This window comes from Ischnura elegans, chromosome 12 (genome assembly GCF_921293095.1).
Source record: "Ischnura elegans chromosome 12, ioIscEleg1.1, whole genome shotgun sequence".
In the NCBI taxonomy this organism is placed as follows: Eukaryota; Metazoa; Arthropoda; class Insecta; order Odonata; family Coenagrionidae; genus Ischnura; species Ischnura elegans.
The window spans coordinates 4,618,337-4,642,815 of NC_060257.1; the positions used below are offsets into that span (position 1 = coordinate 4,618,337).

At 38.0% G+C, this 24,479-nt stretch overlaps 1 protein-coding gene across 1 annotated transcript in view; it reads left to right on the forward strand.

The window, feature by feature from the left end:
* Nucleotides 1-24,479, forward strand: part of LOC124169422 (G-protein coupled receptor dmsr-1-like) — a 78,839-nt gene that overhangs the window by 41,239 nt on the left and 13,121 nt on the right. The window contains exons 3-4 of the mRNA XM_046548015.1: nucleotides 18,549-18,689; nucleotides 19,647-19,810. Coding sequence (XP_046403971.1) covers nucleotides 18,633-18,689; nucleotides 19,647-19,810 — 221 coding nt within the window. The 5' untranslated portion in view covers nucleotides 18,549-18,632. The remainder of the gene's footprint in view (nucleotides 1-18,548; nucleotides 18,690-19,646; nucleotides 19,811-24,479) is intronic.

Below are 24,479 nucleotides of genomic sequence, written 5' to 3' on the forward strand. Positions count from 1 at the left end.
TGTCACACAAAGCAGATTTTCTAAGGTAAATCATTTCATTATTCACATATTGACGTTTGAAACATTAGCACGTGATTACCTAAATGAAATGATACGGTAATAATGGAACAAAGTCAGAGAAGTGGGCGGAGTGGTAAATTTTCAAGAAGGCGAAACCGGTAATCCTATCGAAAGTATCTAATTTGTTATGACATTTTCAACCCCAAATAACTAAATTACATCATGTAATTGCATTTTTTTTAATGCATGGAATGTTAGAGATCTCGTAGTTTATTCAAAACCAAATTAAAATCTTTCGAAATTAAATTTTTTTCATTAGCTCATAAATGGAGATACAAAAAACAATAAATATTTTTCCAAATCGCTTGAAAAATTATTATATAGTAGCGCATTATATAACGCAAGTTTACTAAAATTTTCAATGATATTGATCGTATATTATGAATGATATAAATTATTGAATGATACTATGTCAAAAAGGCGAATTCATTTAAATCTCATCCGGCCGCTGAGATGGGATTTAATTAAATGCCCGCCGCGCTTGAGGGGTTAAGGGGGGAGTCGTCTTACAGAAGGGTCAATCCGAAACCCCAGGCTAATAATACGATTTCCGTCCCACCCCTCCAACCCCTTGCCTCCACATCAAACAAGTGCCTTCCGCATTGCGCCGGCATATCGGGAAAAATTATTCCCGACGCCCCCATCGTATTCGCGGGCAAGAGCAGAGTACGCCAAAGACGGAGCTCCCTAAACAACTTCGGGGATGCGCATTCGGCGTCGTTTGTGGCTACAAAGGGAGTATAAACAAAAACAAGGAGAAAATATAGATGAGAGTTTCCATGGAATTTCCGATTTACCCGTCGTATTTATAACTGGGGCTATTTGCAATGGCTTTAAATTCCGCACTTAATTAGCTTCACATTCGTTTTTAAGAAAAAAAAATTGAAATAAATTTAAATTCGGAAATTGACGATAAATTAGCTTCACAGCCGGTAAATAGATATTTTTTCCGCACGAATAATTTACTTGAAAAGCGGATATTGGAAAATTTTTCAATAAATGTAAATTCCGCTCTTAACGACAAATCAACCTCACAGCCGGTTGAAAGAAAAATGGTGCAATATCTTTAAATTCAACAATTATTAAAAATTAGCTTCAACATCGGATTATAGAGAAAATTGCAAGATATTTAAATTCGGCAATTGACAACAAACCAGCTTCACAGCTGGATAACAGAAGAAACATTTCCGCACCTAACGAAAATTAGCTTAAAGTCCGATAATTTAGAAATTTTCGCAATAATTGTTAATTCCGCACTGAAAGATAAATCAGTTTTAAGGTCGATTATTGTAATTTTTTATTTAGTTTATATTTCGCACTCCACGATCTAATTAGCCTCACTGCCGCTTTAAAGTTTAAAAAAGCAATAAATTCAAATTCTGCAATTATAAAAAAAAATATCTTCAAAGACAGTCAATAGAAAAAATTAGTAATGAAGTTCAATGCGGTAATTTACGAAAAAAATAGCGCCAAAGCCGATTAATATAAAATAATTTTAAAAAATTAAAATTCCGCTCCTCTCGAAAGAATTGCGTCAAGCATCTGGAAATGTCTGCAATAAATTAAAATTCCACACATTCAATTTTTCAGGATATAATTTAATTATTTTCGGATTTTTCAATAAATTTCAATATTGAAAAAATTAAAATAAACTTAAATTCGGTATCTATCGGAAAATTAAACTTTAAGGCTGATTTAAAGAAAAAAATTAGAATTGAATTTAAACTCGACACTTCACAGAAAAGCAGTGCCACAGCTTTAGGATTTATATAGAGAAACATTTACGCGTACTCGACACCATCTACCATTCTTATCCATAATTATGTTAGCACACAAGGTAGTGAAATTAATTTTTTATCATTTCAATAATAATAATAATGATATTTATTCCATATTAGTAGAGTATACATAGTATATATACATAATGAAGAAAAAAAACAACAATAAAAACAGAATAGGTACCCTTTAAGTTAACTTGAATTGAGGTTACCATCATATTAGGTTTAAAGCAGCGGCTGATGCAAATTTATGAACATTTTTTAAAAAGCCTAATTCAATAAATAATTTAGTTAATAAAATATATACTGTGTGCTGTAGACGAGTTGCATGAAGAAAAAATGATAAATTACAACGCTGCAAATACAAAACAAATCATCAATTCAAAGAATTTAACTCATTTATAATTTTCATATTCACTATCATTATTTATTTATTTATTATTACCATTAATTCCGAGGTTGAAATGCCTGACACCAATTTCAATGCCTCAAATAACTGTTTATTCTACCTCTGGATGCTCTGATTGGCCAGACTTTCTTCTTCTGCCGAATCCCCTCCCAAGGGTGTCTTTTTGACCGGTCAATAAGAAATAAATTATCCGTACGGAGAATTTATCGCGAGATTCCGAAATTAGCGAAGGGTTCGACCAATTTTGAAAACACGAGGAAATCAGCGTGATAATCTGAAACGAACTGTGTCCTAGTCATATTTTTCACGCGCTCTGCATCAGTGTTTTTTTTTCTAGCTGTGGACAGACGAAAAAAACCCCAGGGAATGAAAAATAACGTTGGTATAATATGGAATTGAAAAGTTGAATCCGGCATAAGTAAACAAAAACGCATCGGCATCTTTATCCACGAGGTACCGTGAAATCCACCAACAGTGTAGGTATGTGGAACCGTGCGAGGCGCACCAGTTTTGCAGCACTCATCCTAGCCACCAATTAGAAACGCGCTCGTTCGCCGGAAACAGGCCAAGTACTCAGGACAGCGACACGCGGTCAGACCAGAAACTACTGTCGGCGTGAAAATGATGTGCCGCTGTATTTTTGCAAATTTATATCCAGTGCTTCTAGTACTTCAGTGCATGCCATAATAATGAATTAAATGTCATTTCAAAGGAAATTGTATTCTTAATTCCAATGTATTTTTTTTTTATGAAAAAATAAAAAATATAGACACATCAGTGCAATAAGTGACTCCGCGCACCGTAAAATTAGCCGTTTTGTCAACTTCATGAACTTTATAACTCAACCTATGGAAAAGTACTATGTCTGCAATACATATCTTCAAAAATAAGTTGCAATCATAAATATAGATTAATAAAATGGCTTTTGTGTATTTTTAGAACGCATATTTTGCTGTTATATAATGAAAATGTTTAAACATTATCTTGTCCTACAGTTACCCCGAAAGAAAAAATTAAACTGGTAGAAACACTTCTAAATTTATTTTCAATTTTTCTATGATCCCGAAAATGCATGATTTTTATGTAGTATAGATTATATATGGGCATTAAAAAAAATACACCGCAGCGAACGAATGCTGCGTTGCCTGATATGCTGAAGCCCAGATATAAATTTACAAAGCACGGCGACACATCATTTTGACGCCGACTGTAGGAGAGTGACACGAATATTTCAAATAATTGTACGACTAGCTCGTAATAGAAGAAGGAAAAGTTAGCGTAGTAAGTGATTCATGTATGAGTTGTAAATTTAAAAAATTTCAAGTTCATTGTTAGTATTTACAAATATAATAATATACTCATAAAGAGCCGATTTTACCTAATCCGAGTCACTATATACCAGAGATAAATTATCCCAGGTATTATGGCCCCTTACCTGTTGTACAAAGAAAAAATTAAATCTTAAATCCATCAATTTTGCAGTTTATTTCCCTAATGTTATCCAAGTGATCGTTTATATAAAAATAATTAGGCTCTCTCTAAATATTTTGAGAATCAGGCAAATATATTTATACTTGAAATTTCCGCAAAAGATTCAATAAAAAATTTTCCCTCCGATTTCTTAAACTTTCACTTTCAAAATTCTTAATTAATTCACTTAGAATGCTTACGTTCATCGCAGCAGTTTTTTATAAATGTTGTTGCTCGCCGCTCTATTCCATCTACATCCGAAACCATCTCCATCACACGATTCCCATGCAATAGCGGTATACTCCAATATAGATCTCACGAGATAAAAATACCATTGTTCCATTACTTTTTCCAAGAATTCTTTCAATAAATCCAAATTTACGATTTGCTTGCCCGTCAAATTCTAGAGTGTGCTTTCCCCAAAGTGGTGATGGCTGGGTGAAGTAACGGATGCAGTCTGAGAGGAAATGTAGGCAGAGAGCTTCCATGGAGATCTATAAAAAACATCTGCACAGTTTCCTTTGCCCGCCGGATTCAAAGGGAGGCTACCCTAATTGATTAAAGTTGGTTACCTAGTGGAAAAGTTAGTTTTCTGTTTTTTTACGAGTCACAGCTCGCTTATTGCATATCTCCACTATATGCACCACTGTTCAGTGAATTGACCTCTAATAGGCTTGAAAACGCAGTGAAAACCTTAGTCTCTAATAAAAATGAGCCAGTAGAATATATGTGTTATATTGTCGGCGAGTGCTTAGAATCATGTAACTTTAGGTTAAGTCATTTTAAATTAGCACATCCTATTATAATTTTTATTATTTAAGAGACTTTTCTAGTTTTTCATTTCAAAGTCGTAACGCGCTTCAAAAAATGTAAATTATAAATTACTGGAAACTTTAACTCTTACGGACTAAAAAATGTTATGAAACCGGGCATTCAACTGTGTGGAGGTGGGAATGCAACCCCTTAATTCATGCAAACCGTGATACAATATTACAACCTAAAATTGCGATGTAGCCCCATTTGACATTCCTTCTCCGTTGCTAGGCTACAGGAAAAGCGCGGAAGAGACTATGTACATTTTTTTACAGAGGTGATTTTGTGTCACGAGTTGCATAAGTTTTAAGTCATCTTTCCCTAATTATTCATATCTATCGACATCAAGTTAACATGATTATTGGCGCTTTCTTAAACGTTCATAGTGTAACATTCATTTTACTTGGATATCGATAATCCTGATTTGGCCGATCACTTTGTAATATTTAAATCTAGAAAGACTGGAAGAAAATTATCGCGTTTTAGCCGGACTGGATCCAATGGACCCTGAAACTTGTTCTTTCAATTTTAACATTTTAGATTAGAACATTTTAGATTTTTCCGATTAAAATAATTACGCTAACACTCAGTACATGATGGCTCTGTACCTACCTCCAAATAAGACATATATCACAACTTTAACGAAACAGAAATGATGCTTCTACAAATGTAATTAAAAACTTTTATGATACTGCAAGCAATGATTGCATAAAATTTCTGAATGCTCTTGGCATAAATTTTCTGCACATCGTGAACCATCGGTAGTTGGTATCCTTTTAGTCCACGTATGACGCCTATTGTTCTTGGTAATTACGCTAAGGTCATCAAGGGTTGTGTCATATTTTCTTTTTCTCGATTTCAAGTCTTCCGATATTTGATTTTTCTCTAGGAGGTACTCAACCCTCTTTGAATGAACTATTACACTCCCGAACGATTACAACAGTTACATCACGTAAGTTAAATATGAAAATGCAATATTTCATTTAATCTGAATTTATCTTTTCATGACGCGTTTAGATGCAATGACAGCATTTTGAAGTGCTTTGTTGCACTAATAAATTAAGTGGGAAATTGCAATGTCATATTTAACTATTCATAACTTCCACCGCATTGTACCGCGTATCATACATGCTACATCTCGTGCATGCCATCAACTCGGGGCCCTGAATGAAACGTCCTTTCGATGCTAAAGAGAACTCTGGCGTGTTCTGGATCACGCTTAAGCCGCACACAGAGCATAAACGAAAACAAATGCCTGCTGCAGCGCGAGACGGAGACGCGTTGAGAACGTCAAGAGTGTCAGTGCCGTCTTCTTATGATGCCGTCGTCTAAGCTCTGAAGATGTGCTTCTCGCGAATATCCGGAGAAGACGAGGCTCAAGGTCTAACGTTAGATCAGGATGACGACAAAAGGGAACTTTTGAGGCCAATCTCTCGTCCGGGAACTTCTCGCGCAGGAAATTCAATCTTTCGCCACAAACGCAGCGTATAAAGGTCTCTCTGGTTGCAAGTCACTTCAACGATCACTCCCAGGTCACGTTGGAGAATAATTTTATCGAATATTTACCTCAAATACAACCCAGGTTGTGCAAGACACAGTGTAAATGACTCAATACAAAAGAGGCTTGAACTAGAAAAAAGAGAATTTTAATTTCCGGTGGCAAATACCACCTCTCTCATAATTAGGGGCAAGAGTAATTCTAAAATCTGTGTCTGACTTCCACCTTGACTTCATATCCCGGTAAAATTAACCCAAAAAATAGGGATATCCTTACATAATTTCCCAACAAGCTGATCATTGGCATTCGCATAAACTGGGATTTCAAAAACCAAATAATTTGTATATTATGAATACACTAATGGTGGGTAACGAATCGCAATCAATGCCTTTCGTTTTCTTTGATGATGGAAAATATCCTATTATCAAAAGCCAAGCGTGGTTCAAGAATTGCTGTTAGTGGCCCCGCGTCCTAATTGGCTGAAGGGCCTTGCCAGCGATGGTTTCAGGGACGTGAAAAGGGACGATCCGAGTGATGGAAAAAGGGATGGCATTCCCATCCCTGGAGCCAACGCGAAAAATGATCATTGCTTAAATCGGTCTTTTTTTCGCTCTCGTTGGAGCGATCAGTGGAGTTATCGCTCAAAAGGGACGGAATAAATTATCGTACGATTCAGGCTCGACATAAACTAAATGAAGAAGTAAAAGTCTTATTCTGAATTGTACGCCCATTTGCTGTGAACTCCAAGTGAAATCTATAGACATTACGGTTATTAAATTGAAATTTTTAAGCATGGGGTTGTATTTTTCTCTGAGGAGCGCTATGTTGATGTTTACTATTCAAACGAAGTGCCGTGAATGACGTCATAGTTGGAACTCTTACCTTTTCCTTCTCAATACAACTTTTCGACAAAGAAAATTATGCAATTTGAATAGGCAAAAGTTTAATTTAGTTCCATTCAGTTGAGTATGAGCCTTGGTTGACCCCTGGCACAAAATACGAAATTTCCACGGAGTAAAAAACCATTTTCCTTTACCGATATTCGAATGTGTGTCTCCAGCAAGAATAACGGGAAGTTTTGAGGCCAATTTCAACTGGAAACTTCTTCAAATGGAATTCCAATCTGTCTCCTGACCGTACATTCGGTGACTTCGAGTCGTATATCACTTCACTGATACCTCTAAATTCGTATCGGGAGTTTATTCATTTCCAACTTTTCCATAGAGAGCGCACAGCTGCCTTGACAACGGAGATTCCAACACCAACAATGCACAGCATAAACAGCCACGCCCTGAACAAGGGCCACCTACCCAGTCGGTATGCGAACCCGCGACCTTCGGTTTAGCAGGCGAGGACTTTACACCACCGCCACAGAGAACTGTGTTCAAATATTTTGCACAAACTATAGAAACTTTAAAATGGATTGACAGAGTAAGTAATTATTGTCGGCGTCAAAATGATGTTTCGCTGTACTTTGCAAATTTATATCTGAACTCTAGTGCATGCCATAATAATTAATAGTTTTTCTATGATCCGAAAATACATGATTTTTAGGTAGTATAGATTATATATGGGCATTAAGAAAATACGCTGCGGAGCGAACGAATGCTGCGTTGCCACGTCTTGCGCGCGAAACTTTGCTTATCGGTAACTGGTAGGTACTGGCCCGGCGCGGCCCCGTTTGGCAACATGGCATTAATAGAAGTTATTGACATTCACAAATATCAATATTTTTATAGATTATGGATCATAGAATAATTGCAAATAAATTAAGAAGTGTATCTATCCATTTTATTTTTTATTTTGGGATAAACTGTAGGAATAGATAGTGTTTAAACATCTTCGCTGCTTCATAACAAGATATGCGTTCTAAAAATACGCAAAAGCCATTTTAAAAATCTACATTAATGTTTACAACTTATGGTGGAAGATGAATGTTGTAGACGTAGTTGTTTTCCCTGGGTTGAGATACAAAGTTCTTGACGTTGACAAAACGGCTAATTTTTTTGGTGCGCGGAGTCATTTATTGCACTGGTATGTCTTGATTTTTTAATTTTTCATAAAACAAAAAATAAATCAGAATTGAGAATAAAATTTCATTTAAAATGACGTATTATTCATTATTATGGCATGCACTAAAGTCCAGATATAAATTAGCAAAGTACAGCGGAACATCATTTTGACGCCGGCAGTGCTAAGAGGAGTGGTAGAAAAGAGAAGTCTCTTTAAAACCCTTGAGGAGAAAACTCAGTTGGTCACATTATGAGACATGATGGCCTGATGAAAACAATCGTAGAAGGTCAAGTGGAAGGGAAGAAGGTCAATGGATTGTCCAGACTGAGTTACATGGGACAAAGGGTTATAAATGATGTAAAAGAGAAGAAATACGTCACTATGAGGAGGCTAGCGGATAGGAGAGAGGAGAATGGAGAGCTCCGTCAAATCAACCATGGGATAGTTGACTTATGAAGATTATGACGATAGAAAATCAACAAGGGGGATAATTGTAATGACTGTATTGACTGACGCTAATGACCTGAATACTTCCGTCTGATTTCTCAAACATTTCGTCATTAGAGTCAATGAGGCTTCTCTTAACTTCCTTTATTTCACTTTTAAGCTCGATAAATAGGCTATAAATGTGATCAAATGCATCGCATCACAAAAACCCTCACCTCTTGCAGCTTCCATCAAATAAGTATCACTAATAAGGCTCAGACGACGTGCAACACGACATGCCGTGCAAATCCACCGCTTTTTGGAGTCCAGCTAATCCGAACTAATTGGGAACGAACGCTGTTCGGATTATATTCACCAAGGATGAAGTTCGCTATGAAAGACCGTTGCGCTTGACTGCGCACAAAGTCACTCGTGCATTCATGCAGTGCTTTGCTGTTCGGATTACTTCGGATTAGCCGAAACTATAGTAAAAAACCGGTTTGAAACGGAAGAAAAAGTCACAAGCGTAGGCAGTGCATAGAACCGCATATTTATGACTGTATAAGACTGTGCTAGCTTTAAATCTCTTCTTTGAAGCACCACATTCGAAAGCGAAGACCTGGCACTTTAATCAGCCATCACTTCCAATAACTATGATTTACTTTAAATACAGTTTTGAATAATGCACGTAGCTTATAATTTATATTGTAATGTTCACTCTTGCTTCACAAATCAAATAAACACAAATTGCACAAACAATTTTGCTTGGTACTTACGAAAAAGTTCGGGAGCGACGACTTCATAAAACAAATTATCACATTTTGCAAACACAATTTATAAGTTTCGTAAAATGTTCTCGGGATCGCCACCGGGTCAGGAACTGCATAACTGCCGACGCGACGTTTCGATGTCCGACTCGGCCACCGCCATAAGGGCGATGAGTGTCGAGTGAGATATTTTCATCTCGGCCATTGTCCTCACACCCCTGAGGGCGATGGATAAGTCGGACATCGAAACGTCGACAGTTATGCAGTTCCTGACCCGGTGGCAATCCCGAGAACTCTGCACGCGGTCTATTCGCCGGGAAAGCACAAAATCTTTCTTCACAATTGATAAGTATTTATTCAGGACGAAAAATCAGGAACGAAGACGCGTTCGACCGAACGCCACTATTTTCATTCCATGACTCCCTGTTTGTTTATTTCCGCGTCGTCAAGGAGAATTGTTGTCCATTATTATTTGACTCCCATTGTTTTCTCCCGTTGTCAAGGAGTATTGTTACAACATTGAGTACTATACTTTAAACTTTGCACATAAAGGAATTATTGCACTGTATTTTAAGGCCTAAATATCAAAGAAAATAACTGTACTGTAAACTACAAAAGGTAAATTTTTGTAAACAATTTAGTGTCGGAGTTGCTCGGATAAAGCGGAGAAACTCATCTGTTCATTGCTTTGAGATACGGCGTTAGAACAAATAAATTTGAAATGCGATCGAACCAATCTCGGGAGGAAAGATATAACGATATCCTCAGCCACTTACATGCGAAAAAATTCTTACAACACGAGTGTATTCGGAAAACAAAAATCAACTTTCATTATAATCCCTCTTCTCGATTGTCTTTGTTTCTGCATTTGTCTAATAACCCTCAAGACGTGTTATCGTTAATCAATAAGGCCAGCCAATAACTTCGTCCCTGACTCGTTTACATACTTCATGCTCGCCATCTCGATCTGCGCTGTCTACGCAATGAATCATGGGCAGCACAGCGTCACACAAGGAGGTAAGGTTAAGCTCTAATAGGTATTGTGTAGGTATGAGAATATCAGCGATCAACTCAACGCCACCGATTTTGAGAAGGGACAGTTTGTTTTGTTTATAGGAACGTTCTTGACAACGAATATAAGGTAGCGTAATAAAGTTCACTCTTCCTACCTCGGCGTATAAGAGGAAGAATGACAGTATAGTTTAAAAATATGGCCCTTGGCCTATGCCTCACAATTTACTGCGCGCAGCGACGGCTTCTTTAAACGCTATAATAATTATGAAATACCTCCTGCGTCATCTAATGATGAACTGCCTCTAGTTCACGGCCCTGATTGTGGCTGTAATTCCTCCGTGAAATTCCGACGTAGAAGTTGTTCTGGATGAATGTTGTTTCGTTTTGGGGTTGGGTTGAAACTGCTGGAGATGGCCTGCCCTCTCTTGGGACCACACCCGATCAACCAACAGTTTGCGAGGATTTACGATACGACACCATGGTCACGCATCCCGGTCACAACAAAGGCACACGAAAAGAGAAATTCGCCGATAGTGACGACACGATGGTCGGTGCCCGAGAAAAACGAATGCGTCCGATAACGGCTATATTTATTGAAAATTAATTCACAATTTTCAAAAAACTTATTAAAATATAATTAATGTGGCTACTAATATGAAAATATATTGCTTTCTAACTGTTATTGTATTTCATTTTATAGTCAATATTGCATGCATCAAATTTTACAATTTTACTGACGTCACTTTTTATGCTGTTGCGCCAACATTTCATCTTTTCGTATATTGTGTTCCTCTAAGTCGGTGGTCTCATCATGGGAGTTTCTTCACCTCATTCCACGGAATATTTTGTTTAATTTTCAAGTGCAATACCTATCTGAAATAAATCTATACTATCATCACTGTGATGCACATACATTGCACATATTTGATGGCACTATAGACTAGTGCCATCAAATATGTGCACTAAGAAAGCCCAAGATGAGAAAATAGATACGGCAGAGATGTAATAATAATAATAAACGTCTTTATTGGGCGAGATTGGGACTAGAGAGTCCCATCTTCCATCTTACCCCTGTAGTGGCATGATGATGGGAAAAACAAGGATATTGTATTAGGAATGGGGCAATAGTAAGGGATATGGCAGGGGTGGTCGACATTATTTGGGAGGGTGAAAGAGGGAAGGATGCAATGGCTCGATCGTATATATTTTTTATTGAGAAGGGATGTTTGGAATTTATGTGAGGAACAGAATTTGAAATTTGGAATGTAGAATAGAAGGAGGGGAAGACCAAAAAGAAGATTGTGTTGAGAGAATGTTTTGAGGGAAAAAGATGGATTTCACTAAAAGATGGATGGATTTATTGTTAGAATACGTTATTAACAAAATAAGCAGCGCCTGGGTGGAATTCGAATAGGCGTTGCCAAGGTATTGTTTATGTTGATGTAACTTTTTCTCTTGTTCGCAGTGGATGTGTACGTTATAACCTCTTATAAATAAAAGGTTTTTCCTGTGTGTGCTAACAGGTTTTGGGCCCAGGGCGTATTACGAGCCTATAAAAGAGGTCACGGAGTTTATGAAACGTGCGTAGGTGCTGTCGGGCGAAATGGCATCATTATACAATCAGGGCGAAGCAACTACGAAGGTTCCAGTGCTGAACTCAAATAATCATTCCGCATGGTCATTACGAGTAAAGGCGGAGTTACTTTTACGTGATGCATGGGAGGCTATCGTCGGTTACGAAGACGCATTGGACGCATCACTCACTCAAGACGAAGTTCGGAGGCGAACCAAAAGCAATACCATCGCACTATCCATTCTTTATAAAACGGTAGGTGATGAATTTTTGGGAGATATTGCTGACTGTACGACCGCAAGAGAAGCATGGAGGATTTTAGACGATTTGTGCAATAGTGAAGGGCTAGTTAATGGCGCAATGGTACTGAAGGAGCTTACACACTGCACCAAAACACCGGAGATGCCCATTCAGGAATACTTTGCAAAAATGCACAATTTGCAGAAGAGAGCAGCAAAAGGTGGATTTGAATTGTCCGATAAACAAGTCGCGGGAATTATTCTCGGAAATTTACCGGAAGAATACCAAGGCTTTATTCAGTCCTGGGAGATAGATTCAAGTAAGCTGTCCACAACTTTACTGAAATCAAAGCTCATTACGGCGGAGAAGAAATTACAGTTGATGGGAGAAATCGAGGAAAATAGTCATCACGCATTCCGAACTGTTCAGAAGAAGAAGGGAAGTAAGGTGAAGAATGGAAAGGGAGATGAAACAAACAGATTCAGAAGTTACTCGAACGATAAAAGGTTTTGGTGCTTTGCCTGTGGGAAGGAGGGACATATTTCAAAGAATTGCCCTAGGAAGAAGGAACATGAGGGGAAAGAATCGTAGTCGAGCAGAAGAAGGCGTCAACAGCCATCGTGTCCAGGGGATTCGTGTCGCTCTGCGCGAAGAGGAAAGTACCTGACGGCCAGGGAGTGTGGTTATTGGACTGTGGTGCTTCAGATCACATGTGCCCGCGAAGAGAACTATTTCACCACCTTGAACCAATGGAAGGAGAAGTAGAGGTTGGTGACGGCGCCCCTTTAAGAATTGAAAGCAAGGGAAGTGTGATGCTGAACATATCGGACGAATGCGGAGGTAAAGATGTGGAACTTAAGGAAGTTCTCTATATACCAGCACTACAAGATAGCCTAATTTCGCTAGGGCAAATCGAGGAGAAAGGTTGCAAGATAGAGACCTTCAACGGCGTAGCAAATATCTATCTTAGGGAGAAACTAATTCTTAGGGCAGTAGGAGTCGCTCGACTTTACTATGTGTCGACAGTGGGAGGCATCAGTATACAGGAGATTAGTGAAGAATTTAACAATATAGGGAAGAAGGCTTCCAGAGTTTCCTTTGCACAGATGCACACACACCTTGAACCAATGGACCGGGAGAAGAGGTTGGCTAAAGTAGAAAAGCTGGAGACATCGCTTCAGGAGGCAGAGAAACAGGCCAGCGATTGGAAAAGGAAAGCAGAAGTTAGTAGGGCAATATCAGCGGCTAAGCAGGCTGAAATGGATGCTTTCAAAAGTCGTTTGTCCACAGTAATGGCCAAGAGAGCATGGTGACCAGCTAATACTATTCCTCAACGAGTGTTTGAAGAGCAAAGATAGTACTATTAAGGATAAAGAATTAGAAATGAAGGCAATGGCAGAAGAACATAGGAAAGAAAAGAAAAATTTAACGATGAAGCTGATGAAAGAGCAGGCAAAAGTCAATTATTTGGAAGATACACTGGAGAAGAAAAATATGACGGTAGAAAAGTTACAAGAAGCCCTCCATAGCATGAATGTTTCTCCAGGCTCAAATGATAACTCACTGGTAATTGCCGCAATGAGATCCGGAAATTTCAAGTCCTCGGAGTATGCATTAAGAGCCATGATGCAGGCTGATGAGGTTGAAATGCTCAGATTAATGGAATTGGTGGCTGTATTGAATAAACGCCTGAAGGAAGAGCAATCACAGACTGACCACGCCTTGAAACAACTGGAGATGAAAAACGAAAGCAGGAGAAGACGATGACTTGGGAGGAGCTCGAGGCGAGAGGTGGAGAGGCAGAGGAAGTGACACCCATCCAGGGGCCAGGGGAGGTAATCATCGCCTGTGAAAATGAGCCTGCCTATGAAGGAGTAGCGGAAGGTGGTCTACCACATAGGTCTCAGAGACAGAGGAATCCCAAGATCTGTCCCTGCTGCAGAAGGTCCAGATAGCAACATCCCGGAGGATGCAGAGGAGGCACTGAGTGACCCGATGCGGAGAAGTGTCATTATATCATATATCAAGAAGTATAATTAAATATGATTATATGTCATATATAAAGAAGTATCATTATATCAGGGAGATGGTAAAAACAGGGGAGGTTTCATTCCAGTTAGTCAGATCAAAAGATAATGTCGCTAATATGTTGACAAAGCCACTGTAAGGAACTAAGACAAAAGAATTTTGTAAGATGTTAAATCTAAAGGAGTGCTTAGAGGTTTATATTTCAAATTATTATTTTGTCAATCCCGAGGGGAGGAATACGTTATTAACAAAATAAGCAGCGCCTGGGTGGAATTCGAATAGGCGTTGCCAAGGTATTGTTTATGTTGATGTAACTTTTTCTCTTGTTCGCAGTGGATGTGTACGTTATAACCTCTTATAAATAAAAGGTTTTTCCTGCGTGTGCTAACATTTATTTCTAATGGTATATGTTTCAACTGGGAAGCCGAATTACCAGTGATGGACGGAGCAAGAAAGAAATACACAGTAGAATAGCACAGGCGAAGAGGGCTTTCTACAAAAAGAAGAATCTTCTTACAGCTGAAAATACCAGCATAGAAGTATGGAAACAATTCATCAGATGCTACATATGGAGTATGTTTCTCTATGGAAGCGAGGCTTGGACGTTGACAGCAGCAGAGAAGTCAAGAGTGGAAGCATTCGAAATGTGGTGCTACCGAAGAATGATGAAGATAAAATGGATTGACCGTGTGAGTAACCAGTAAGTGCTAAGGAGAGTAGGAGAAAAGAGAAGCCTCCTAAAAACATTAAGCAGAAGAAGGGACAACTTAGTTGGCCACATTTTGAGGCACGATGGTCTGATGAAGACAATCGTTGAAGGACAAGTGGAAGGGAAAAAGGGCAAGGGACGGCCCCGAATGAGTTATATAGGACAGGTTATAAAGGATGTAAAAGAGAATAAATATGTAGCTATGAAGAGATTAGCGGATAGGAGAGAGAAATGGAGAGCTGCGTCAAACCAATCTTAGGATTGTTGACTAATGATGTGACACCATGGCTCACACCAGAAATTAAACTGAAGATAAAGGAAAGAAATATTACTCGAGCAATGTTCCGGCGATATAAAGTTCCGGCTACTCTCACTAGATACAAAACCATACGTAACCAAGTGAAGAGTATGATACGCAATGCAAAAAAAAAATTATTTCAAACGCACTCTAGGAAAAAAGGGTGATCCTAAATCTATGTGGAAATCCATTCGTAATCTTGGAATTTTACCTCCTAAAACCAATAGCAATATCTTAAATATCCATCCAGATGTTCTCAATAATCACTTTGCCAAAAGTGAACCGCAAATCTCCCTCGAACCTCATATCCCACCTCCAGCGAATCATAATCAGTTCTTCTTCTCACATGTCTCATCGTCCTCAGTTTTTAGCGCGTGCAAAAAAAATCACCTCCAATGCCAAAGGACATGATAAAATTCCCATTTCTTGCATTAAGAAGGCTCTACCTGTCATTTTGCCCTCGCTCCTAAATATAATAGATGCCTCACTTCAAACGGCACACTATCCTGCGACCTGGAAGCACTCCCTTATACACCCAATTGCTAAATGCCCCCAGCCCTCTACACCTGATGACTTCAGACCGATAGGAATTTTATGTGCTTTTGCCAAGATATTTGAGCGGATTGTATTTCAGCAATTAAGCTCATATACATCCACTGCTAACTTACTAAACCCCTTGCAGTCTGGCTTCCGTGGTCGACATAGCACTCAAACTGCACTCTTAAAAATTACCGAGGACATTCGTGAGGCAATGGACAAACGCCAGGTGACGATCTTAGTATTATTCGATTTCACCAAGGCTTTCGACTCCGTTTGCCATGAATTGCTCCTACGCAAGCTGAGTACCCTAAATTTCTCAACGAGTGCTGTTGACTGGTTTAGATCTTACCTCAGCGGTCGCACTCAAGCAGTGGTGGTCAGTAGTAACCTACAGTCAAACTGGATCCCTAATCCCGTGGGGATGGTACAAGGCTCAGTTCTTAGCCCACTTCTTTTTTCTCTCTTTATAAACGACCTCCCTGATGTCCTCATGCATTGTGACTACCACATTTACGCCGACGATTTTCAAATTTATCGTCATTCATCGCCGTCCAATATTATTAATTCAATCGCACTTATCAATGAGGACATCGAGAGAATTAACAGTTGGGCGCAGGCTAATCATTTGGTTCTCAATGACAAGAAAACAACAGCAATAATTATAGGGAGCAATTATTTCTTTTCCCAATTAGACCATGAAAATCTACCTAAAATAAGACTCGGTAGCCACAACATACCTTATGAGGAAACAGTAAAAAACCTTGGAGTCATATTCGATCGAACCCTTAGCTGGAAGCCTCAAACAAACTATGCGAGGCGTAAAATTTTGGGATCACTACATCAACTTGTCAGAGCCAGAGAAATACTTACACCCGACATACGAATTTCATTAGTTAAAACACTAGTCTTCCCTCACTTGGATTATTGCACAGCCTTATTCACTAACCAAGACGACGCAAACAATAATAAACTCCAATTGGCCATGAATTCAGCTGTAAGGTTTATTTACGATTTAAAAAAATGGGACCATATAAGTAACTATTACAATCACCTCAACTGGCTTAAGTATAAAGAGCGTCGCACCCTTCACATAATAACTCAAGCCTTCAGTATCTTAACGACCGGTTACCCGCCATACTTGTATGAGAAATTCATTAGAAAATCTGAGGTTCATGATATACCTACCCGAAATCATAACATTGACCTCCATATTCCAAAACATCACACGCTACATATGAACAAATCATTCATAGTAACCGCCTCACAAATATGGAACTCTCTCCCAGCCCAAATAAGAAGCAGTACAAATGTCAATAGGTTCAAACACAGCACATATTGGTTTCTGAAGAATGCCTCCTTATCCCCAAGTTAAATTTCTTTTGTTTATATTCACTTTCTTATGTTCATATTTCTTGTTTATATTCACTTTCTTATGTTCATATTTCTTGTTTATATTCACTTTCTTATGCTCATATTTCTTGTTTATATTCACTTTCTTATGTTCATATTTCTTGTTTATATTCACTTTCTTATGTTCATATCTCTTTTTCATATTTCTTTTGTTTGTCACCTTTAATTTTGTAATTAGTGTGTTATATCGAAGTGCGATTATTTATTATTATTTTTTTTGTCGAAAATATTGTATTGTTTCTTTCATGTACTAGGCGATATGCACTGTTCACATTTGACTGTATATGTATATATATTTATTTACTTTTTCTTTTATTTATCTATCTCAATGTGAAATGTAGAAAGATGTACTTATATTTTCTTATGGGCCCCAGTGCCTACGAAAATAAACGATATTATTATTATTATTATTATTATACGACTATATGTGATTATTATCACTAATTTAAATATGAAAAAGAAAAATGTCTGCAGGCATTAATAACGAACTTTAAATGTATTTCCTATCGAAACTTTCAAGTCAAATTAATGGGTAAATAGTGAAATCGGAGATTGAGATTGTATTTTTCGTCAGAAGCCGGTGATTCAAAATTTAAAATGATACCTCATTTATCCCTGTAAGTGCGGTGTTAACGAAGAAGAAAGGAATGATATAAAAATACCTTTCTGCAATAATCATTGTCCTAAAAATATGTTAATTAAAATGTACTCGCATCGAAATATCCAAAATCCCGGGGCAGCAATGAAGTTGCAAGTCGTGAATTAAATACTATATTATTATGAAAAATCACAGAATGTATCGCCTTAGAGCCTTCACATAAAACATTCATGGAAGGCCCTCTATTTCAATGCGCTGCATTTGCCACGTATTTTTTCTGGTGTAACGCATGCATTTGAAGAGGTTCTTTAATAATATACTTATCATTTACTCTCCGAAATAACAAAAGAATTACTACAATATTTATGAATATATTTGGAAGTAATTATCCCAAGGAGGCAAAATGCCCGTTTTTAGGGATCCAAGAGTTTTGGCATCATTGCTAATATTGTGTGAGGATATTTCATTATTTATAAGAGTATTTTGATAAAAAAACAATCAATATTCCCCTTATATAAAAATTGACTCTGGCACCAAAAAAGATAACGGAAAATAATCATTACAATTGTTCAATGTTTACGCATGACATTTCCCTGTTAAGGGGACTCAGTACTTCGGCAGAAAGGTTTCATTTATTAAAAAAATAACTGCCATAATGGGTAACGTTCCCTACGTATGTTAAATTAATGTATTTAACACTTTGTAGATTCCACTCATTATATGCTCGCTACTACCTCGACCGATCTCTATTCTCCCACCAAAGTGACCCTCAGAGGTATAACCAAAATGACCAATTTCGATAAATCCACACATTTTTACAGCTCAACCCAACTTGAAGCGATAAATGTGTATTAAATATTGTGATTTTCTAATCCTAACTACTCCTGTCGTTTCTTCGTTTCAGCTCGGACTGTCTGCGCCCGCCTCAGAGGCGCCATCGGCGGAGTTCGGCGCCTGCTGCGGCGGTAGCGAAGGAAGAGGCGCCGAGATGACGCCGTCTGCCAAAGTGGAACCATACTGCGGACAAGGACTGCACGAATTTCAGGTAACCACGGCAACTCCAGACAACAACCGAGGGAATACAAACGAAGCGAGATTCAAATTTTCAAAATGCATTTTCAGCTCTTTGATCATTACACAACGATTATTAAGTGACATTAGGGGTTTTTGAAAACGTCAATAATCAGGTTCCTTCCGCATATTTCCAGTAGATCGTAAAAAATTCAAAAGTAAAAAAGATCCTCAAAAAATTTAATTTTTTTCTTCCCGATATCTGTGACCACTCCAACCCCGATGTGTTCTTGGCCTCGTCTGCTGCTTGCTCGCCATTCGTCCCCCTCTGTACTGCATTATCAACTCCGGTGTTTCGTCGAGCCTTTCAATATCTTTCCGACCTCGATATCTCTCCACCGTAAGCAGTCTTGGGCGCCCCAGTGGTCCTCTGGATGGCAATTCTCTACACTACTCCCTCATAGGGTAGTTTGTAGTGTATTATTGTCAATCCAGAGGACTCTGATCTGCCTCGTGGTAAGTGCTTTTAAAATTCATTTCGTATATGGGTCAAAAAGGTATCATTAATGGGGTACATACAACCCCAAATATAAAATCAACTGACTTCAGCGTTGCTTGGTGGAACTTAATAGTATAAATCGTATAAATGGTAGAACAAAGAGAAACAGAGTACTGTTCTGCAAATAAATTAATTCTCTTTTCTAGTTTCAAGGGCTTAGCGTCATGATAAAGACAAAAAGTTCGAATTATTAGTAGAACAGTGCTTTGTTTTTCTTTGAGCTACCATGAACCCCAAATATACACCTGGCACAAGGAATGTATTCCGAAATTTCCGTGGCTGCATCTGCTGTGGATTGGTTGAATTATTTCTTTGAAAAGATGCAAAATAAAAACACTTCAACTTTTAGGACACAAATATGTGTGGCGATTTGATTTGTGAATTTCACCGCCCTGCATTAGTACTTTATTTCCCCCGATGTTTTTGTTTCAGAGGTGGTACCGGCCGATCCACGGTCCTCTGGCGATCGTCATTTGTTCGCTGGGCTGCGTGGCCAACGCATTCAACGTGGCCGTGCTATCCCGTCCGCCCATGCGGTCGCCCACCAACGCCATCTTGACGGCACTCGCCGTAGCTGACCTCCTCGTCATGGCAGAGTGAGTTATTATTACGTATGATATGAATAATAAGTTATCCATTCCCACACCCAATAGGATTTCAACACTTGGAAAATTAAATAACTTTGTACGCTTCACACAAAAATATCTCTGTGAATTGATTTGGAGTTTAGAACAGGAAAGTATAACCGACCGAAGGGAAAAAATATATTAAATTCGCAAAAATTTCAAATAGATAACTGTTTGTCTGATGTTCAAGATATCTTAAGAGAGCCTAATTATTATGTTAGAAACGATTACAAGGATAAGATTAGGGAAATAGACAGCAGAAACAATAAATTTAAGATGACGTTTTTTTCGATTACAATAAGAGACCAATGTGGACGGAGAGGAGGAGGAACGACGAAGTGCTGGACATGGTGGGTGGGGAGAGGCAGCTTTTAGATGAAATACGGAGGAGACAGAAGGCGTGGATGGAGCTAGTACTTTGCGGAGAAGGGATGTTGAAAACAGTGTTATCAGAGGGTATAATGTTGGGTAAACGAGGGAGAGGAAGGAAAAGAATACGATTTGTAGATAGAATGATAGATAGCTCTGTAAATTGACGAGGGAAAGGCTTGAAAGAAGCGGAGGCTCCCAGAATGCTTCTTAAGTGCCCCATGGAATCGGAACAGTACTAGAATAAAAATTGCAATAATTTCTTTTGGTACAGCATTTGCGTAGTCGGGGATAGGCTGACAGCATGAGAGTATCCGTTCGAGGCTGTATTTCTCAACTTTTAAGGTGAAGGACAACGCATCGATTACGTGGCGCCACGTGGCGTGGTGATCAGCAATGACACGACTCCCGCGGGAAAGAAGCACGCGCTCTCACGATGCGATTTACGAGAACGCAGCACGCATTTCATTATTGCCTACTCGTTTTGCCTACCCACAAGGCGTCGCTCCCCGCTTGTGACTGTTAACACTAGAATGTCCGGCTGGGTGAATTTGACAATCCAAAAGAGAATATTTACGTTGATTATTTTGAAAGGAAGAAACATTTTAGACTCATATTTCATGACTTTTAATTATTTAGTTTGGTGTACCACTGTTCAAAAGTTAAGACTGATATTATTATTTTTTCTATTTTTTCTCATCACTTTAACTTGCCACGCTAGGATGGGTCATTATGATCCAAACTATATAATTCATTTGAAGCCTTTCTACTGTTCAGAAAACACTTAGCTGTTTCACAAAATAAAATATATTGCGACCGGTTTCGATACATCGTATCATCATCTGGATGATACGCTGTATCGAAACCGGTCGCAATATATTTTATTTTGTGAAACAGCTAAGTGTTTTCTTAACCTTTGTGCATCATGAAGGAGTTTCACCATGTTACGCCAACCACCATCGCATTTCTACTGTTCCTTTGTATTCAATTTAACGGTGTGTTTTATGTTGATTTTTTGTCAAATGTTACTGTATTTATTTAAGCCAGATACCATTAAAATTCATTGTATTACCTCCCAAACCCATCACAGGAAAAGTGATAGGTATTCACAAATTTGTGGAAGCTAGTTTCCCATAACGCCATAGAAATTGTTGAACAACTACAATTATAATATTTTTCGTCTAATTACATTTTCTAATACCCTCCCAAATGCTTTCTGAACAACATTAAAAAATAAACTGGGAAGGAATTAAGTATTTTGAGTAAAATGTGCTACCATGGTCACATTGGGTCAAATTGACCCACTATGCCATAAAAAAGTGTTAGAAGTGATCGGGTGTGCTTGTGTTAAGCCTACGATTAACCCAAAATCGGTGACTTATTTGAACTTTCAGGCGATATATTCTTTTAAATTTGCGCATAGCGAGTACATCATTAAGAGCAGTACATCTTAGTTCTTTTTCAGGAATTTTAATTATATTTTTTAATCATATCTCCTGAGATTCATTCCCCATTTTGGCCAAATAACTTATTTGAATTAGTGAAAAAGGAAATTCAAAAGAGTTTAATATCCATAATAAATATAATACAGTTTATCATCCCACGTTTAAAAAGATTTACTAAAGCCGCCAATCGTGGCGCTGATGGAAGAGCGATCCACAATTCACCAGGAAATAAACGTAAATCAGTCGATATATACATTCGTGGCGATACAACCTGTTGATATCCGAATGTTCATTCATAATAAATTGCGTACACAAAACTTACCAATTACTCTCGAGGTAGTGATCTACTCGCTGCTTCGTTGGCATTCACGAAGAGGTGACGGTATTTTACTATGTTTTTTTTTACATCACATGTTTCTTTCAAGATGCATCGCCCAAAATGTAAGGAAATATGTAGAGATCTATCCTGCAAACCATGTGGAATGGTGTATCATACGAGATACATTAGCCAATGAAGAGTTAATATGCAGTAGGTATGTAGCACGTGTGAGACGATAACATCATGTAAAAGTATCAGCAAGTATTAAACGTATACGTAAAACTACATTTGTCGGAAGAATGTAGGGTAAGCGAAGGAGAGAAATATTTAGGGGTATTTTATGCCAGCGAAGCTGATTGGTGTTGCGCACGTGATACATGGGCCAATAAGTTTGAAGTGTTCTATGATCGGCTTAATGTAGCGTCGGTCATCCCTTATATAAACGCGATCCTAAATTCAGTGCCAGTGCTGCCAAAGAGTTCTGCAATCCGCTGGCGGCCGTAAAGCGAAATCACCAATGACGCCGCTCAATTGATGACGTATTCTGCAGCTGTTGCCTCAGACCACCAGTAAAGGAAGAAATGGCGGGAAAGTTACCAACGCAAGGGATTCGGCGAGCGATTAATCTTTGATTGCGCATAAAATGCAGGCCATACTGGCTGTATTAGTCAAAAATGTCACAGCAAAAATGACAGAAAGACGAATAAAGACGAATTTTTTAATTCGTCGGTGACTTTTTTTTAATTTTCCAATTAAATTGATAATTTAACTTGCTATATCTCATAACATAAACGGACTTTTGCATAGAAGTGTTGAGAAAAGGTCAGAATATGAATAAGAATTACCAGATATGAATATTATTAACACCATTCACTCGTTTCTGAATGAATATTCTACTACCATGCTTATGGCACACAAAATTAATATTTTTAAGAATTCGGCCATTAATTCAGCTTCAATGGAGTTTTCGTTCATCCGTAAACGTTGTCAAAAACCATTACTCATTCATAACTTCATTAGTAAATAAGAAAGAAATTAAAATTAAATTATGCAGGGAAATAAGTAGATGTTATTGGACCTACAACAACAACATACCTAATTTCTGCACATAACTCTGTATAAAAAAAGAATTCACTTGTACCGCTTGGTTTCTCACCCACTCATTTGATTGCCATTCGTCAAAGTGACGTAAAACTTTAATTTATCCCATTAATGGTGTTTTTTACTCTTATTAAAAAAATGATTGTTTTAAACATTCTAAATTTAAACATTTAAATGTTTATAGGCTAAAATTATTGATTAAATATGTAACTGATTCGGTATTTAGACTACCCCATTTGGTCAGCAAAGACCCCAAATTCCAATAGCCTTTCACGAATAGCTTTCAATTCACGTCCATGTCTTCGTTTAAAAAACACACAATGAAATTTGCAAACCCGCAATGCATAAAAAAACTAAAAACATTCCATTGCTTACGAAATATGAAATAAACCATTTTTCATTGACTTTTACACGTATCGTGTCACTGATATTACAATCACGAATACAAACACGATAGTGTGAAAACAGGGTTGAAGATTTTACATTTTGCTGTCCCCTATCCATGTCCCTTGTCGACGTCGCAACAGCATTTGCATGCGATGACGTTAAATTCATCGCCAGGTCTGTTTGCAGAAGGCAAACGAATGAAAAGGACTGTAAATATATGCATAGGAGCGAGGTATAGGGCGAGATGGAAGGGTACGGAGTGGCCTTAGACAGAGTCCATCGTATCGGGTTTCTCTCTCTATTACGAGCGGGTTGGGATGGCAACGCAAACCGGAATAACAAGACAGTAAACAAGCGTAATTGCTTGCGCGCGTGACCCGGTCAAGAAATCACAAAACGGGGAATTGGATATCGTTGCGCAAGGAGTCGGATGATGATGGAGTTTACGAAACGATGCTCGTCGTACAATTGTGACCTTGATGGACTGGATTCAACGATCCATCTTGGTGCTAAGTGTGCGAAACATCCTACATGTACGCACGGTATGAAGCGAGGAATCGTGAATTCATTCGATTAAATCTCTTCAATCAGTCACTGCATACATTCATCAACATACAACTCCGGATACAGGGCTGGGCAGTATTTTAAATATAAATATTTTGGAAAACGTATTTCAAATACATTTTTTATTTGTATCTTGTATTTCAAATCCCGATTTTTGGTGTTTTCCTAAAATCATTTAAATTGAAAATACATTTGCAAAATACTTTTTAAGTCGCTCTGATAATATTTCTGTAACATTATGCTTCAGAAATTATTTCGCTTTCATTAGAATCTTTTTTTCATGTTTGAAACTATCCGTAACGTTCAACGGGAGGTTATATTTTTAAAAGATCTATTAGTTTCCATGCAAATGTATATTCTATTTTAAAATGTATTAAAAAAACTATTTTTAAGTTTGTTTTTCAGTTCCCCAAGTCAAAGGTATTTTGTACTTCAATGCATTTCAAATACATTT